The 17,809-nt window shown below is 51.1% G+C and overlaps 1 protein-coding gene and 1 long non-coding RNA gene across 3 annotated transcripts in view; one reads left to right on the plus strand and one right to left on the minus strand.

The window, feature by feature from the left end:
- Col23a1 (collagen type XXIII alpha 1 chain) overlaps window positions 1-17,809 on the plus strand; it is a 276,998-nt gene that overhangs the window by 218,695 nt on the left and 40,494 nt on the right. For both annotated transcript variants that reach the window (XM_040748557.1, XM_040748558.1), the window contains exons 4-5: window positions 4,412-4,419; window positions 6,456-6,482. In XM_040748557.1, the coding sequence (XP_040604491.1) occupies window positions 4,412-4,419; window positions 6,456-6,482 (35 nt within the window). The remainder of the gene's footprint in view (window positions 1-4,411; window positions 4,420-6,455; window positions 6,483-17,809) is intronic.
- On the minus strand, window positions 10,545-13,367 carry LOC121141324. Its single transcript, XR_005878198.1, has 2 exons — window positions 13,235-13,367; window positions 10,545-12,473 (listed from the first exon to the last, which is right to left on the minus strand). It is a non-coding gene; the product is annotated as an uncharacterized LOC121141324 (long non-coding RNA).

Raw genomic sequence — 17,809 nt, forward strand, 5'->3', positions numbered from 1 at the left:
GGGAGGTGTTCTCCTCACTAGTCGGCAGGTGATCGCAAACCAGAACTGTTGGACGCATCACATCGCCCCAGAGGAACAGCTGTTACCAAAGGACGGAAGACAGCGTGTGCTGCTGCCGATGTCCACACTTAGTGCAAGTGCCGCGGTGGGGATCGATATGGAGTGTGTAGGGAGAGCCCTCAAAGCGTTGTATGACCTGTTATCCCAGCCTTGGGTGTATACAGAAGAAATAAAGTCACTGTGGGGGAGGGACGTCTGCACACCGCGTTCATCGCAGCACTTTTCACAGCAGCTGAGAAGCATAGACAGCCTAGAGTCCGTGCACACCTGCATCTCTGTACTGGGCCCTTCAGAATCCTACGTTTCACATGATCCCCGCAGGACTGCCAGATGAGAATATGTTCTTACCCCCATTTTTCAAAATAAGAACAGGCTGCAATGAAAACACTGTCTTGTCTAAGGTCGGCCACCTCCCCCCTGCACCTCATGTGAGGTGTTTCTCGGAGCCAGTGAGAGCCACACAGAGCAGGTGTCCCCTCTGGCTGACTTTGGATGGTACTGGTGTTTATTTCTGGATAGTTTCACATACATGCACATCCTGGAATTGTCACCCTCCATTATGCAAAGCAGGCCTCTCTCCCAGGGTGCCCTGGCAGAGAGACTCTTTTGGAGTGCAGGGACAGGATCTAACCAGAATGTTATCCTACCACAAACGCCCGCTGCCATCCATGGGACCAGTTCCTTAGTCTCTCCCAATCAAGGCCTTGTCCTGGACAGCACCCTCCCTGCCCTCTGGCATCACAGGTTCATCTGTCCAAATAGAACGGAGTTCTCACCTGCTCCTGGCTGGCTTTCCACCGGGAAACACAGCACAATGTCTGGTATAACTGCCTGGATCAACCTCCCTCCCCAGGCAAGCCTGTGTGACACTGAATTCCAGAGATGAGATTTTTGTACCCGATGTTCCCATTTCAGCCAAAAGTCTGGAAGCCTCTCTAGAGTGCCATTTAAATAAGAGCACCTTCACTCTGTGGTCCAGTCAGGCCCGGGGCCATGGGTTCTTCAATGTGAATTACACAGTGGAAAACTGACAGCTGTTCTTATTTTTCCTGGGGTCTATGTGCATGTGTGTGCATGTGTGCAGTATGTGTCATGCTCACACTTGCATGTGTGTGAAAGGGAACGTGCTCTAAGTCCAGCCTGTGCTAGCTTCTCCTGGGCTAGTGCTATTCAGGGTGCTTCACAAGTGTACACGTGTGCACGCATTCACGCATGTGCGCACGCACACACGCACACACGCACACACGCACACACACACACACACACCATCTTCCTCAGTCCTCCCCAACATCCAGAGAGGCAGACATGCGTACTCACCACATTCTCAGACACAAACTCCTACCCCACTTTCCCCCTCATGACACTGCCTCGGAGTTTGCTCAACATTACTCCACCTACACACAAACTCACTGAAAAGCCCTTGGGTTACCCACTCTCTTCCCTAGAGAGAACTGGCAGACGTAGCAGAAGGCTCCTCAGCTCATGCAGGGAAAGATCTGGTTTCTACGGTGTAGACTCTGGCTGTGGCACCACCCTGGAGCTAGCTAACACGTGAGCAAGGCGGAAAGCCTATTCAACCGAGGAGTGCAGGAAACAGGCCGACAAATAGCCGAGTCTAAGACAACAATAACAGTTGTGGGGCTGGGAGCCCGGACAGAGACTCTAGCACCCTCAGGCCAAAGACAGCCTCCACTTCCACTGCGTGGGCCAGGCCCTGCCAGACTAGCAGAGAAACTATACAGGAAGATCCAACATACCTTTGGGAGACATTAGGGAAATGACTGACCTTGGAGGAGCCAAAGCTCCAGATGGACAGGGTGGCTCCCAGACCCACTACCCACCTGTCAGCACCGAACAGGCAGCTCACCCACCCAGGCAGCCAGTCCCTCCTACCCCCCAAGGTGTGGGTGAGCATGGCTCCCAAATTAGGAAGCCCTGGCAGGTCACAGGCACTCCGTAGACAGTCCTGAGACTCACCAACCGCCCTACTTCCTCAGGCCAAGTCATCCGGCTCGCATTTAATTGCTCCCACATTCTGGGGATTAGAACATATGTGTGAAAGCTGTGTGCTCAAGGGTCAGAAAGTAAAACACAATGTGGAGCCAGGCTCAGGGGGTGGGGGCACCATGTAGTCCATTGGGGGACCTGAACCAGCCTCGTTTTCTAAGCAGGGACCCCTGGATGACCTAAGCCATCTCTCTTAAGTTACCCACTTGCTACAGACCCTCAGAATCTGCCTCTGGCAGCTGTGCCAAGCCAGTAAACTCCATAACAAAGTCAGGTGCAAAGGGTTTAGCAGAGGTGCTGGTCCAGCAGGCAGCTCCTGCCCCTCTCGCCCTTGACTCTTCCTGCCTGTTTATTATTGTAGGTGCCTGCCAGACCCTGAGCTGGGTGGGCATCAGGGAACCTGTCAGATGTCAGTCAGCCCAGGAAGGCAAAGGGGGAAGCTGGCCTTAATTGGAGAAGGTCAGTTCCTCCAGTAACCTGAGGGGCGTGAGTAGGAAGGAGGGTGGGCCCAGAGGCAGACACATAGACATGTGCAGACAGACATGTTCATCTAGTCTCCAGAAGATGGTTAGTGAGTCTTTCCGGTGGCTTTTGTCTTCTCTGGAAGACAGGAAGCAAGGTCAATCACTGTAAGTTCAGAGTCTATGCTGTCCTTGCCCTGTTCAGCCCCACACTAGACTTAGGGAAAGCACAGCTTCTGTTACCATTGGTGGTAATATTAAAACATCCAGTCAAAAATCTTGACCATGTCTCTCACCTCCATGAACATCCTCTCCCACCATTCGTCAGTCAGAAACTCCTGCCTCTCCTCTTTGCCGAGTGTCTGCAGATTCTCACATCTTCCTGACGCCACTGCTGGGACCTGCCAGGGATAGCGGCCATGCACGCCAGTGTCTACTCTGGCCTTTCTTCCAGCCTTCATCCATGTTGACTCTTCAGTGATTCCCTGCACTGTCCACAGCACCAAGCCCTGCTCTCTCAGTAACATGGAAACAGACCTTGTACCTGGCTGGCCCGCCTCCCTCCCCTGCTCCATCTCCTTCTCAGGAAAAGCTCAGGGATTTGGAAGCATGTTCCCAACTTTCCCATCTCTGCTTCTCCTCAGACTGCCCCTGCCTCGCTCTGATAATTCATTTTTGTCTCCCCCTCTAGAACCAGTAGAGCCCCTTCCTGAGCAAGCCAAGCCAAGATAGGCCCCCTATTTTTGATTTTTATTCATCTGTGTTTTGTTTTTTCTAAGTGTCTGTTGAAGGAACACTGTGTTAGGCAGGGCTGTTTACACTTGTCCTCACTGATGGGTCCCCCAAGGCTCCCAGCCCACCGTTGACCATACAGACATACTCCTTATTCCCATGATTGTCAAGGGCTGCCTCATCCTACGGGGTATGATCTGGGGTGTGATGGGAACAGGAATTGCAAGTTCGGTGGAAGCTTGCACTTGTGGGAGGTGATGTTGCTTTGGGGAATTGAGAGGCTATCTTCCGGGTGCCCTGCCCCTTAACTGACTCTAGCCAGCCTTCCCACCCATGGGACCCACCAATACTGAAGTCCCTTATGTAAAATGACTTTATATTTGCATATAACCTACACACATCCTCACAGATACATTAAATCCTCTCCAAGTGCCTGAGACGATGTACATGAGATGCAAATCGTTGTTATACTTAGAGAATAATGACAATGGCATGTTCAATAGAGGCACAATGTTTTTCAAGTATTGTGTGTTTGTGTATGTGTGTGTGCTTGGGTATAGATGTGCATGTGAGTGAGCACATATATGTTCAGACTCCATAGTCAGCATCAGTTATCTTCTGTGGGCAAGACTCATCACAGCTGCTACCATAATTTCTAGACTGTTCCTTCAATCTCCTTGTACACCTCTACCCCTAGAGCTGGGCTGTGGTCATCTACTCCACCTCTGCCCAACCATACATACCACATGCCTTCACCCCCACCCTTCCCTCTACCCGAAATGTTTTTTCCTCTTTATCTCTCTCCTCCCCAGTAAAATCCAAAAACCTGCTCACTGGACAAGCAAGATCTAATCATATTTAACTTTCTAGAGTGTAACATGAGTGTGTCCCAACCAGCCTCATGCAATGAACACATGACTCCCTGCATGTGAGGACCATCACTGCCTCCCACATGGCCACCCAGGCCCCTCCGGGGATGAAAGTATCTCTTCTTGGTTCTGTGGCTGACCCTCATTGACAGGGCCCTTGTGGGCAATACTGTGACCCCACTGAAGCCTTGAGTTGATGAGGTAGAGAGTGGCCAGAGCTGTGCAGAGGATAGGGAGGGAACCCTTCGACGCTGACAGGCCTCTTCTGCTTGTGTTTTGCAGGTCCTCCAGTAAGTGTCGTGGACTTTGTGCGGTTTTCCTGAAAGATAAGACATTTATTTGGTTCTCTCTATGAAACCAGCTCCCATGGAATCAGCTTTTGGTTGGAGAAGCATGTGGAAAGGGCTGGGGAGAAGCCAAGGAAAGGGCTGGGGATGCAGCCTGGTTGGTAGAGTGTTGCCTGGCATGTGCAAGCCCCGGGTTTGATCCCCAGAACCACAGAAAACATCGTGTGGTGCCAGACAATGGAGGCACGCCTTAATCCTAGCACTTGGGAGGCAGAGGCAGGCAAAGTGAATTCCAGGAAAGCCAGGGCTGTTACACAGAGAAACCATGTCTCAGAAAGAGAGAGAGAGAGAGAGAGAGAGAGAGAGAGAGAGAGAGAGAGAGAGAGAGAGAGAGAGAGAGAGAAGGAAGGAAAGAAAGAAGGAAGGAGGGAGGGAGGGAAGGAAGGAAGGAAGGAAGGAAGGAAGGAAGGAAGGAAGGAAGGAAGGAAGGAAGGAAGGAAGGAAGGAAAGTCCTATGTGGTAATACATACTACAATCCCTACATAGGAAGTCTGAGGCCAGCTTGGATTACATGAGAACCCGCCTCAGAAATAAACAGGCCAGAAAGTTTCCCTCCCAGACAGAGGCTGACTTAGCTCTTAAATAGTAGAAGAAATCCCTGAGTTCGCCTTGCCGACTAGAACACTCTAGGCCAGCCAGCTTCTTCTCACACAAATGTAGCAACTCCTCCCCACATCTTTGATTCAGCTTTGTGAACAAGAAATGTTAAGTGCCAGCCCGTCTCTCCGAAGTGTTCTGTGGCTGCCGATATTGTAGCTCCAAGACAAAGTTGGGCTCGAACACTAGATCCTGGAGTTTATTTTTCTTCTTAGCCAGCGTGGCTTGCTCCCAGCTGGCACTCCGTGAGCCTGACTGGCGGGTGGAGGTGTCTAGGTGGCACCAGAAGTAAAACAGTCGCTGTATTTAAAGAGGGTGTGAAGGGAAGCTCCCAGTCTGCCTGGGTCAGAGGCTGCTTTAACGGCAGTGACTCCATGGCCCTGGGAATCCCACTTTCCCTGCTCACGGATGTGTCTGCCTCTGATTCCTCTTGGCGGATTCTTGGGACCAGATAAATTCCTATACATCCATTCGAGCAGCACATTGACGGTCAACCGGAGCCAAAGCTAACCTTGCAAAGGGATTCTTCTCAGATGAGCCGTTTTGCTTCTGACTTCTCCTTCCCATGATTCACCCCCACCCCCAGCCCCCATCAGCACCCTTCAGGATGTGGGCTCCTCTGTGCATGTAGCATCAGTTTGAGCCAAAGAAAAGGCAGGCGGACAAAAATGTGTAGGTTTTTGGCCACAAATGCACTTCCTGGTAGAGTGTTCCCTGAGGCCCCTCTGAGACAGCGTGTGCAAACTTGTGGAAATGCAAAACGCAGGGACCAAGGCGTGGTTTTGTTTTGGCTCTGTTGTTAAAATATTAAATGGGTTAAACAAACAGGAACTCTTAAGCCACCACTGAAGAGGGAGGTGGTTTGAAGAGGAGGGTGGATGTCCATGTGTGGAACACTGTCTCGGGTGTCAGTGGCCTTGAACAGACTTGACCTGAGCTGGCAGAACAGAGAAAACAGTCAATAGCAGTGCATGCCCCCCATATCTCTAGCTTCCAGAACTTTCTCAGTTCAACCTGTTCCAGTAGAAGCATGGAAGAACTGCATCCCTCATGTAAGGAACACTTTCAGTCCCTGGTTTATGGTTGTGACAGATCCTTCCAGCCCTATATGATCACATGTTCTGTGTCTTATGCCAGGACTGACATAGAGATGACACCTATGGGTATGGTGCCCTTGATAGCTCTCATGAAGGCCCATGACCTCTGACGGGAGAAGGTAGCTGACCCACCAGAGCCCTGAAACAACACACTACAACTAGCAGTGTTAGTATCCTGCAAACCACACCGAGAACAGTGGGGGATATGGCCGGAAAGAGTTATAAGCATTGCCATATGGTTTTCTGCCAAAACTCTGATTATTAATGGCTTGTTAATTACCACAGGGGCAATCAGGACGAGATGGCTACCCGGTAATTGACATTTATTTTTTTGTTCTATCTCTGCCTCCTCCTTTTAATCCGACACTCTCCTCCTGAACCTTGACTGAACTGTCTTACTCCATCCTCCTCCTCCTCAGTAGCTGAGCTGGTTCCTTCTATGGAAGGATCAGTGTGCACTCTGGGCAGACCCCCACACAAACCTCCCTGAGATGTCTCCCAAGGAAAGCAAAGAGCCTTCCAAAAAGCAGCTGTCCTTCCAGCCCAGTGTACCTGCTGAGCCTCAAGTCTGGCCCTGGCTTGGCCATATCCTCCTGGAAGACACTACTATACCTCTGCCTAGAGGCAGAGACTCCCTGAGATCTTACCACTTATATTCAGGGAGCCTTTATGATATGAAAACTTCAAACAAACAAGCTGTATTTGGGGGTTGATGTCCCTACCCAGACCAAATGAGTACCACATCAAAGACAAGGAGTTGAGGTACCCTGCTTCCATAGCTGCCTTGCAAAGGTTAAAGATGTTGACAGTAGCTTCCAGAAGTACTGATACCCTGGAACACACAGGAACCAAGCCAGGTGTTGATGATACATGACTGAGGCAGGAGGACTACCACGAGTTTGAGGCCAGCGTGATCTACATAGAGTGGGGAGAGGAAATTGGTAAGACCTGTAGGATAGAGCTCAGGGGATCTGTCAAATTCAAGGGTTTGTTCTGTGCCTTCAAAGTTGGGAGGATGCCAGGAGGGGAATGCCAGCTGGTTCAGAGATCATTCTAGAGTCAGGACTGGCTGGCAATGGTGATGCAGTCCCCAGTCCTGCACGGCATGCCTCCCAGAAGGCTAGCGAAGGCAGCCCATCCCTGGGTGTCAGGGAGACCTGGGCTTGGTTCTACCGGTGCAGCTCCATAGCTTGGTGAAGGTGCACACCTTCTCAAGCCTTAGTTTCCTACTCTGAGCATGAGACAATTAAGGTCTCAAACAAGTGTGGGAATTGAGACTAAATGAGACCAAGAGGTGACAATTCTGCATAAAGGACAAAATGAGTCGTATGTAGCTCTCTAGGATGCGATGGGACCCTTTGGAGTCTCCTGGGTGGCTGAGGCACTTCCCCAGCAGGAAGTCTCAGACGAGAGCACTGGGGCTCTACAGGAAATGCAGCGTCCACAGAGCACACTGGGGTCAGATCCTGCAGGGTCCCAGAACCTCTTCCTGACTAGGAAGGAGTCAAGCCCTCACTCTGACTCCTGCATATGGCAGCTAGGGCCTTAGGAAGCCACAGGTTTTTGCTGGGATGTGTCCCCACTTAGGTCATTACTAGCTTGAGAGGACTAGAATCCTTCTAGCAAAAACCTCTAAGTCCTAGGGGACTTGGAAAACATACCCACCTTCTCGAGGTTTCTCTTTAGGATACAGATTCTCTTCTGGGGGTGGGAGGGTGCATCCCAACAAGCCCAATGTCGATTGGAAAATATCATATATTAAAAAAAAAGGTACCTGGCCCATCCAACTTCCCAACCATCCTGGCTAGGAACAGCATGCTGCAGAGCCTTGCTGTCCCCTCCCACACCTGCACACGCTACCCGTCATGATCTGAGAGCAGACGGGAGCTGCCGCTCCCTGCCATGGCCAGCTGCACGGGAGAGAGAATCTTAACACACAGCACACGGGCTACCCTGGCAGAACCAGATCCCAAACTCCAAGTCCCGTTCCCACCGACGCTTTCTCGCCATCACAGAAATCACAAAGCGAGCTTTCGAAGTTAAGCCTCCGCCCTTGCAAGGCCCAGAGGAGAGGGAAGTCGCCGCTGTTTGCTGTGAGCCCTCGCTACCGGCTGAGAGCATCAGAGCTGTTGGCTGGTGATGGAAGTCAGTTTTTCCCTGCATAAGGGGCAGGGACTTGTTCTAAACAGCTTCCAGGGAGTGTGTCCCCTGCTCTCTTCCCAGGTCTCGGGGAGGGGATGACAAGAGGTCAAGTATGGGGTTAAGCAGCAGTCTGAACCCATCTCCGCCACTGGCTGGCAGAGAAGCCTGGAGTGGGAGACCCCCCCAAGTGTCCCTGAACCTCAGGCTGCTTCCTGTCAGGAGAGACTGTCCAAAGCCCTTTCCTCAGGAAGCTGGGTTTCTGGTGAATGGAGATCCACAAGGAACACGCAGAACACGCAGGTCACAGCAAACCAATGTCATCTGATGGGCCATCTAAGGCACTGTGGGATTTAAATGTGAGGTGTAGCTTATGACAGATACCTGGCCTGGCCCACAGGGGGGATCTGTGAATTCTGGGATGGTGGCAGAATAAGGATTCATGTACCAGGAACTCGAGGGTCCCTGTGTCCTGATGCAGGTAGCTCTCTGAGGTGGTCAGTGAAGACCCAGCAAGCCAGCTGTCCCCAGGTCCTGTTTGCAGGCCTGAAGCTACCACCCTGAGTTCATGAAACAGCTCCTCAGGCCACTGAGGCAAGCTGGGCCCAGTGAGTGACGAGGGGACCCATCGAACCCTCTAGAGAACTAGTATCACAGCCCATGGCCACTCTTGGCCAGCAGTTTCTACGTTTCACTATGCGAGCTAACCCTACGTTTCACTACGCAAGCTGACCCACTGCTGACCTTGGGGCGTTCCTGTCACCCATGCCAGTAGCATCCCTGCTCACCCAGCTATGTGCCCAGAACTCTTGGTTCTGGTCCTGAATCTGGCCCTGCCACATGGGCTGTCCTTTTCCTGAGACCTGTGTGGGGATGGGGTACCCAGTGCCAGAGAGAGAGCAGTCTCAGAGAGGGGAGAAGCTAGACTTCCTGTGGTGTTTGGGTCTAGTTCCATCCTCTTGGCCTGTGGAAAGCAGCTCCCATGGGGCCAGCACAACTGCCCAGTGTTATCGTTATACATATATTGGAATAGACCGCCATGCCACATCAGCTTATTCCTGACTGAGCAATTGCAGATTTACAGATAGTTTTGATGTGGTGCCGGGGGGGGGGGGGGGGGGTCGAACCCAGGGCTTTGTGCATAGTAGACAACTGCTGTACCACTGAGCCACAGCCCCATCCCTACATAGAGCTCATGTGAGCACACATACCTGCACAGGGTTACTCACCCTGTGTGAACATGTAGAGGCCAGAGATGGATTTCTGTTGTCTTCCCCCAACCAAAAAAAATGTATTTTTTGAGACAGGGTCTCTCAATGCACCTAGAGCTCTCCATTTTGACTTGGTTGTCTGGCCAGGAAACTCCAGGGATCTGCTTCTCTCTCCCCGACCCTCTAGGCCCCCAGTGATGGTGGCATCAGTGCATGCCACCAGGTCTGGCTTTCACTCAGGCACTGGGGATCCAAACCCAGGTCCTCATCCTTGCCAGTGAGTACTTTACCTACCGAGCTGTCATCCAAGCCCGCCATGATGAAACTTGTGGGGCGAGGATAGAGCTCTGCTCACCTAGCACACCTAAAGCTCTGGGTTCAGTACCTCAAATCCCATAAAACTGGGAGAACTGGTGTACACCTGTAATCCCAACACCTGGGAAATGGATCAGGGGTTCAAAGTCATCTTTAGCTGCACATTGAAGTTGAGGTCAGCCTGGGCTGCGAGAAACCCTGACTCAAAAACAAATAAGCATGATTTGAAGAGAGGGCTCAGCAGTTAAGAGCACTTGTGCTTGCTGAGGTCCAGGTTTTGTTCCCAGCACCCATGGTGGCTCACAACCATGTTAACTCCAGATCCAGGGGTCCCAATGCCCTCTTCTGACCCCACGGGCATCAGGCACCCATATATACATGCAGACAAAGCACTCATACACATAAAGTAAATCTAAAAAAGCAATTTAAATGCATAAATATTATTTAGAATAGAAAAGAAGGGCTAGCAAGATGTCCCGGGGTGAGGGGGGGGGTAGAGACACTCGCAGTGCAAACTTGACTGCCAGAGTCCAGTTCCCAGAATCCCCGTAGAAGGTAGAATGAGAGAACCATCTCCACAAAGCTGTCCCCTGACCTTCACACACAAACTGTGGTGTGCATGCCTACACACACACACACACACACACACACACACACACACACACACACACACACGCATGCATGCAAATAAATAGATAAGTAGTGATGATGTAACAAAAATGTTTAATGCGGAAAACAATCCGCTCAGCATACACCAGCATTTGGATAGAAAGCCAGAATTGAGACTGATCAGTCTTAGGATGTTTTGTGGCTGAATTTTAGTGCTGGTATTTTTTTGTTTGAGGGAATCTTAGAGGCCGTGTTCATTTTGTTGGCAAACTTCAGGACCAGGGAGGATTTTCCTTTTCCCGTTGAGCCAGAGTCTCCGGGAGAAAGAGCAAGACAAGATGGGGCAAAGGCTGTGGTGGCCTGGCCTGTGCTTTCTCCATTTACCCCTCGGCCCGCCCCACCCCCAGCTGAAACCAGGTCCATGTGTGCAGCCAGTAGGAGGGGCTGAGGGACAGGGGCAGCAGGGGCCACCCACATCTGTGAGGCCGGTTATGGACTCAAGGGGTCAGAGCTGACAGGACTCCGGGGTCACTGTCTCCATGCCCTTTCTGAACAGAGGCTGCCTGTCCTTCGTGCCCCCAAGGGCTTGTTAACAGAACCTTATGGTTGCAATAAATGCATGTCGTGTCTATTGTAAAACATTTGGAAAATAGAGAAAGGCACAAAAAAAAAAAAAGGAAAAAGCAATGTCCTTCCTCCCACCACCCACAGACAATCAATCTCACTGTTTTCGTGTTGTTCTAGCTTTTTTTATAGGCAACTTTGTTCCCATGCTACCACTATAAAAAACAAGGCTATAGGGATATGCTGCTCTTTTTCACTGGAGACATCATGACACACTCCCACATCATTAGAAACTCTTACAGTATGTAATGACGGCATAGTATCTGATCACACGTATAGTTTTATTTAGCCAGTCTCCGAGTTATATTATTAACATGGACAGTTTTTCATCCTTATACTCAACATCCTGGAGTAAGTGAAGGCTTATTTCTGTGATTATCTCCCTAGAATAAGTGCCTATAAGTCGAATTGTTGCACCAAAGGATTTGCACATGTTTAAGGCTTTTGATGTGCATTGCCAAATTGCCCTCTGGGAGGCTGCACTCATTTACATTCCCACCAACAGCGCACAAATGCTGCATGTCTCTCCAAACGCTGGCCAACTGTGGGTATTATCATACTCTTAATTTATTTCAATATGATAAGTTTTTAAATATATGTATTTGTGTCTTGTTTTAATTTAGGATGTATTTTCCTTAGATGTAGTCTTAAAAGATGGGACTTGTTTGTTAAAGTTTGTGTTGGCCTGCCGCCTAGTGGTGCCGTCCGGAATTGCAGGTGCAGGGTTTGAAACTGGAAGGAGCAGCCAGGGTCAAGCAGTCTTCTTGCGCTGACAGCAACAAGGAGTTCTGAGCACCGAGCATTGTGAATCATCAGTGAGGGCTGCAGAGGAACCCCAATCATGACATTCCAGCATTTGGGGGAATTAATCAGCTTGTATGTGTTAGAGTGTTTTTGGCATCTCATTAATAGGAGTCTTGATAACATGCCTTGAGCTACCTTGAGCTACACATAGTTACACATGGATGTCTTTAGACAGCTGCAGGTGGGAGACAGTGATCATCTGGGCACAATGGAGTCATCCTAAAGGTGTTTCTCACATCCCTCTTTTCCTCTCTGAGATGGATGTAGCCTCTGAGGTGGAAATGGCTCATCTGATGCGCGGGGTTTAACCCTGCCTCCACCCCTCACCCTTTGTAGAAAACACAAGACTGCGCCTTCTACTCACCTCACACAGATCCTTGGCTTTCCTCTTGAGAGCTTTCGTTTTCTTCACTCTTGGTGTTGAGCTTCCACGGCTCCCAGCTTCCTGCTTACCTTCTGGAGACAGTGTGGACAGTCTGAGGTGGAGGCGGTGTAGACAGTCTGCACAGTGAGGTGGAGGCCGTGTAGACAGTCTGCTCACAGTGAGGTGGAGGCAGTGCAGACAGTCTGCACACAGTGAGGTGGAGGCCGTGTAGACAGTCTGCACAGTGAGGTGAACCAGAAAAAGAATAGAGGAGGCTGTGGTGAGGGTGCTGGGTGGGTGCAGAGATAGTTGTGTGCTCTGGATCAAATAATCAAGGACAGAATAACATTTGGACTGAGACTTCAATGACAAAATGCAGAGCTCTGTGAATGCTCTCAGTGGAGGAAGATAGAGACGGGGACAGGTCATGGAGTGTAGGGCAAGCTTCGTAAGTGCAGAGCCACCGAGGCCAGGAAGGGAGGAGGGAGAGAGGAAGTGGCTGGGAGGCCGTGGAAGGGGAAGGTGTCCAGGGGATTGGAGAGGTGGCTTAACAGGTAATGGCTGCTCTTCCAAAGGACCCGGGTTCAGTTCCCAGAATCCTTATCAGGGGGCTCACAACCCCCTAACTCCAGCTTCAAAGCATCTCAAGGCTCATAACATGGTGCCACATAAGCTCATGCAGGCACATACACATAAATAAAAAAATCCTTAAAAGGGAGGGTGTCCAGGTGGTATGTGGAGCAGAACCTTGTAGACTAGATGAAGAGGCTCACTAAGGCAGTGGGAACCAAGGGACAATGAAATTTCACTCTGTTTCTAGGAAACTCTTGTCCCCAGAGACAGCTACCAAGATCCCTCCCAGCCCCAGCTTCCTGAACTGTCACAGTGTATCCTTGAAGCCATCAGAGGGCCCTGAAGCAGCATTAACCTCTGGCCCCACAAGTGCGCACCCAAATGCACACAAATGAAAGCGTGAGAGATAGGGCTGGGTAGCTCACAGTTCTGGAGGCTCCGAGTCCAAGACTGGCGCAGAGCCTTGGCTCAGCTGCTCTTCCAGGGCTCACTGTGGCAAGCACCTCCGTGGATCTCGCCAGGGCCTGCTGCTCCTCCTCCTTCACCATCTCTGCTCTATCTCGCTCTGCTTGGAAGTCATCTACTTCCAAACGCTGAGTTCTCTCAGATTAGCACAGCTGGTGTTCCCTGCGCACGCTCGGGGGGGCCGTCGTCTCCATCTTCCACACCTACTCGCAGTGGGCTGGGAAAGGAGAGTGATGCTGAGTATAGCACAAGCCAACCAGCTCCTGTGCCCACCTTCCAGAGGAGACCGGTGCTCTGCAAGTCCCTGCATAGTTCTGGCAGGTCTCAGTGGGATGGGCATCTCTGATCCCAAATCTGAAATGCCTCCAGTCAGAAGCTTGTAATTTCTTTTTTTTTTTTTTTTTGGTTTTTACGAGACAGGGTTTCTCTGTATTGTTTCGGAGGCTATCGGTCCAGCCCGGCCTCGAACTCACAGAGATCCGCCTGCCTCTGCCTCCCGAGTGCTGGGATTAAAGGCGTGCGCCACCACCACCCGGTTTTTGTTTTTTTTTGAAGCTTGTAATCTCAACAGGATGCCACAAGTGGAAAATCCCGCACCGAACCTGTAACAGTCACAGCACAGGTGCAGGGGCTGGGGAGATGGCTCAGTGATCAAAATATTTGTCTCAAGAGTGTGAGACCCAGAGTTCAGGTCCCCAGAAGCCACAGAAATGCCAGGTATGTGTGATAGCACATGGTAGGTCAGCTGTAATCCTAACTTCAGAGGGTAGAGACAGGCTCGCCAGGGCAGGCACGTTGGTGAGCTCTGGGGTTTGCTTAAGAGGCTGCCTTAGTAAATAAAGTGGAAGAGTGGTTTTGATTCCTGATGTCAACCTCAGGCCTCCATACACACACACACACACACACACACACACACACACACTGTTGAAAATATCGCATCCAATCACCTTCAAGAGTTTAGCACTGTGACACACGTCTCTAATCCCAGTGCTTTGGAGGCTGAAGCAGGAAGATCATAAATTTGAGGGCAGCCTGGGCTACATAAAGAATGCCAGGCCAGCTTAGGCTATGAGACTCTATCTCAAACACCAAAAGCTAAATTATAAAGATGAAATGAGATTATCCTTGGACTCAATGTATAAAGTATATATGAGCCATGTGTGAATTTCATACCTAAGAATCGATTCCCCTCCGAAGGCAGAGGCAGAGGCAGGTGGCTCTCTGTGAGTTCAAGGCCAGCCTGAGCCTTAGAGCGAGTTCCAGGACAGGCTCCAAAGCTACACAGAGAAACTCTGTCTCAAATAAAAACAAAAAAGAATTGATTCCCATTCTAATTTATCTCACTATATGCCTGCAAATACTCTACGTAGCCCAGACTGGCCTAGAATTTCCTATGTAGCTCAGATGACCTTGAACTCCTGGTCATCCTGCCTCCATCTTTTAAGTGCTAGTATAACAGACATTTGCCACTGAGCCTGCCACGTGTGTGTGTGTGTGTGTGTGTGTGTGTGTGTGTGTGTGGTTGGCAGTACTAGAGGTTAAATTTAGATTTTATTTGCACATTAGACAAACAGTCTTCCAATGAGTGTACCTACAGCCTCCGAAGTACTCCTGATGACCAGCATTTTAAATAAGGTTTTCTCCCTCCACATATTTTAAAGGTGCCCCCACTTCAGGGCAGGGGCAGGGGCAGGAGGAAGCGGGCCTCACCAGGAAGAGGCAACAGTAGTTTACTGACCAAGGCAGACTTGAGAACTGAGGAAGAGGGACTGCTGAGAAGCGAGGCCTGGGTGAAAACCTTAGGTTAGGATCTGGGGCCAGCAAGATGGCTCAGCAGCTAACGGTGCCACCAGGCTTGACCACCTGAGTTCCATCCCCGGGTCCCACATGGTGGAGGGAGAGGACTGAGCCCTGGGAGTTGTCCTCTGACCTCCATACAAACACCATGGCATTCTCGCCCACGCAACGCCCAATAAATAAACACAGTAGAAAGGTTCGATGAGGAATCAGATTATCACAGGGCATGGAGCAGACCTCACTGGACGTCGAAGCCCCCATTCAGGCATCTCCGACCCTGAGCTCCACCCACAGCCCTCGCCTGGTTAAACTCATGGTACCCAGGGAAGCAGGGCCTGCAAAGTCTCCGACAGCAGTCTTGGGGCATCGACAGCCGAGGTCCCAGAGGACAGTATGAGCTCGGGGCAGAAATGTGGTCTGCGAGACAGGGCCCCAGCCTGGGACCAATTTCAAAATGAATAACTCAGTTGAACTGTTTGGAATTAATCAAGCGAACAAAAAGAGAACCAGGGACGCCACACACTCATATGCTTTCTTACACTCTTCTAGTTCAAAAACAGCTTTGATTGTAAAAATGTAATTAGTTAAATGATCCATCTGTAATACCCCCAAATTCAAGTGCTTTTTTAAATTTTAACATCCTCCGGCTCATTCGCATCTGACCCCTGCAGGGCGACTCCCAGCCCCCGAGATGACGGGCAGAGTGAGGAGGGGTGAAAGCAGACTTCCTGAGTCCCCCATAATGGTCCCCAGATTGGAACCTCAAAGACGGAGCCAGCTGGGCCTGCAGTGGAGGGCCTCCACACTGGCTTCCTCCCCAGCCCTCTCCCCTGAGGCAGAACAAAACAGGTACCTCTGGAGCCCGGCCACTGTCTTGGTCTAGTTCTCCACTCCTCAGTTTCCCATGACTGTCCCATGTGAGGCAGTCAAGGAATGGGAGATGACCACAGCCAGCCAGGAGGCTCCTGTGTTCAGGTCCCAGGAGCCACGCACACCCTCTCCTGTTTCTGCTCCTTCCTGGCACAGGGGCCTCCTGCCCACATGTCACTCCGGAAGAGGACACAGCACCGCGAGAGTCCAGGCAGAGGACTGTGGCTCCTCACGTTGCTGGTTGCCGGTAATCAGTCATAGAGTGGTACCTGAGGCTGGCTGGCACCCATCTGACTTCACCACACACAGCCTACTCCATGGAGGAGCGAGTTCACATGGACTGGGTCAGCGACCCATGTTCAGGTCTCCCCGGAAAAGACTGGAGAGAAGATAGGAGTGGGGGGTAGGAAGCTATTCCTGCAGCTCCCATGACTTGAGAAAGTGTGAGCTCTGTATTCCCACAGACTGTGACCTAGGCATGTCCCAACCCCTCTGAGCTGTGTTCCTGGCATCCCCAGTAGCAGCTAAGAGATCCCAGTAGATGACTCCAGGAAGCCCCAGGGCTGGGCATTCACAGTGGGTTCAGTGAATAACAATTCCTGTCACTCTGTGGTCACTCTGTCCAGCAGCAGGGAGCCCTTACAGCTAACAGAGCTTAGCATGGGTAAGCACCCTAAGTGTAGACTGCCCTGGCTGGCCTCCCGTGCTGGGACACAGTGGCAGGAGTTGGCTGGAACCAGCAGATTGCAGATTAAGGTCGCCCTCTAGTGCTCACAGATCAGACACCAGTACTGGTGGATATTTGATCACAGAAGCACTGTCATTGTGTCAGAACATTGTTCAACAAATGTTTATTGTGTTCTCAGCTCAGGGCTCTTTGGCATTTCAGATGTAGTAGCAAGAAATGCGTCCAGGGTCCTCACCTCCGGGGAGTCTATGACTAATTGAAAGACGCACAATTCACCGAAGCTCCAGCTTTACCGTTAGACTGTGGTCAGTGCCGAGAGGGTTCAAGTAGCTGTGAGCACCTGTAACCCACAGCAGGGATCAGGGCTGCTGCCTGGAGGAATGGAGGTGCGGCATAAGAACAAAAAGTCCAGTTTGCCTAACAAAACCAAGCCTTGGGTTCGATCCCTACACCACATAAAAAACAGGCATGATGGTGCCGGACAACAATCCTCCCAGCACTCAAGAGGTAGAGGAAAGAGGATCAGGAGTCATCCTTACCTACATGATGAGTTCAAAGCCAGCCTGAGCTATATGAGGCCCTTTCTCACTACTAGCAAACATCTTTAATCCCAACACTTAGTAGGCAGATCACTGAGTCTGAGGGCCAGCCTCATCTACATAGTGAGTCCCGGGCCAGCCAGGGCTACATACATAGTAAGACCCTGTCTCAAAGAAAAAGATAAAAAACAAACCAAAGCAAACCCCAGATAGATGCTGGCAAATTGAGAGGCACTGCACCCCCACCCCAATCCCCCCACCACACCCAGCGTGCGCTCCGGCACAGGCTAGTGAGGAGCATCCAGCTGCCACAGCTAACCTCACTGAGGGGTCAACTGCTTCCTTCACTGATGTCCAAGTCCCAGGGGAGCCACCCGCCCATCCCACTTCCCTATCCCAGAGAAGGACATGGGCATCCAAGCAAGTGGGGCAGCTCACTCTTGAGGCCTAAGGGCGGGGCCATGGCCAGCAGGCCATCCTCTGTCCCTCGTCTGTTTGGGAAGTCACGGGCGGAAGATAGTGGAGGCTGGTCTGGGAAAGAAGCCAGTCGTGCTCGGGAGTGTAGAAGGGCCAGAGAGACAGCTCAGCTCCTGAAAGGTGAGCTCACGAGCTCACTGCTGCCTTTCAGGCTTCAGCCAGAT

This window comes from Mesocricetus auratus, unplaced genomic scaffold (genome assembly GCF_017639785.1).
Source record: "Mesocricetus auratus isolate SY011 unplaced genomic scaffold, BCM_Maur_2.0 Super-Scaffold_100007, whole genome shotgun sequence".
Lineage (NCBI taxonomy): Eukaryota > Metazoa > Chordata > Mammalia > Rodentia > Cricetidae > Mesocricetus > Mesocricetus auratus.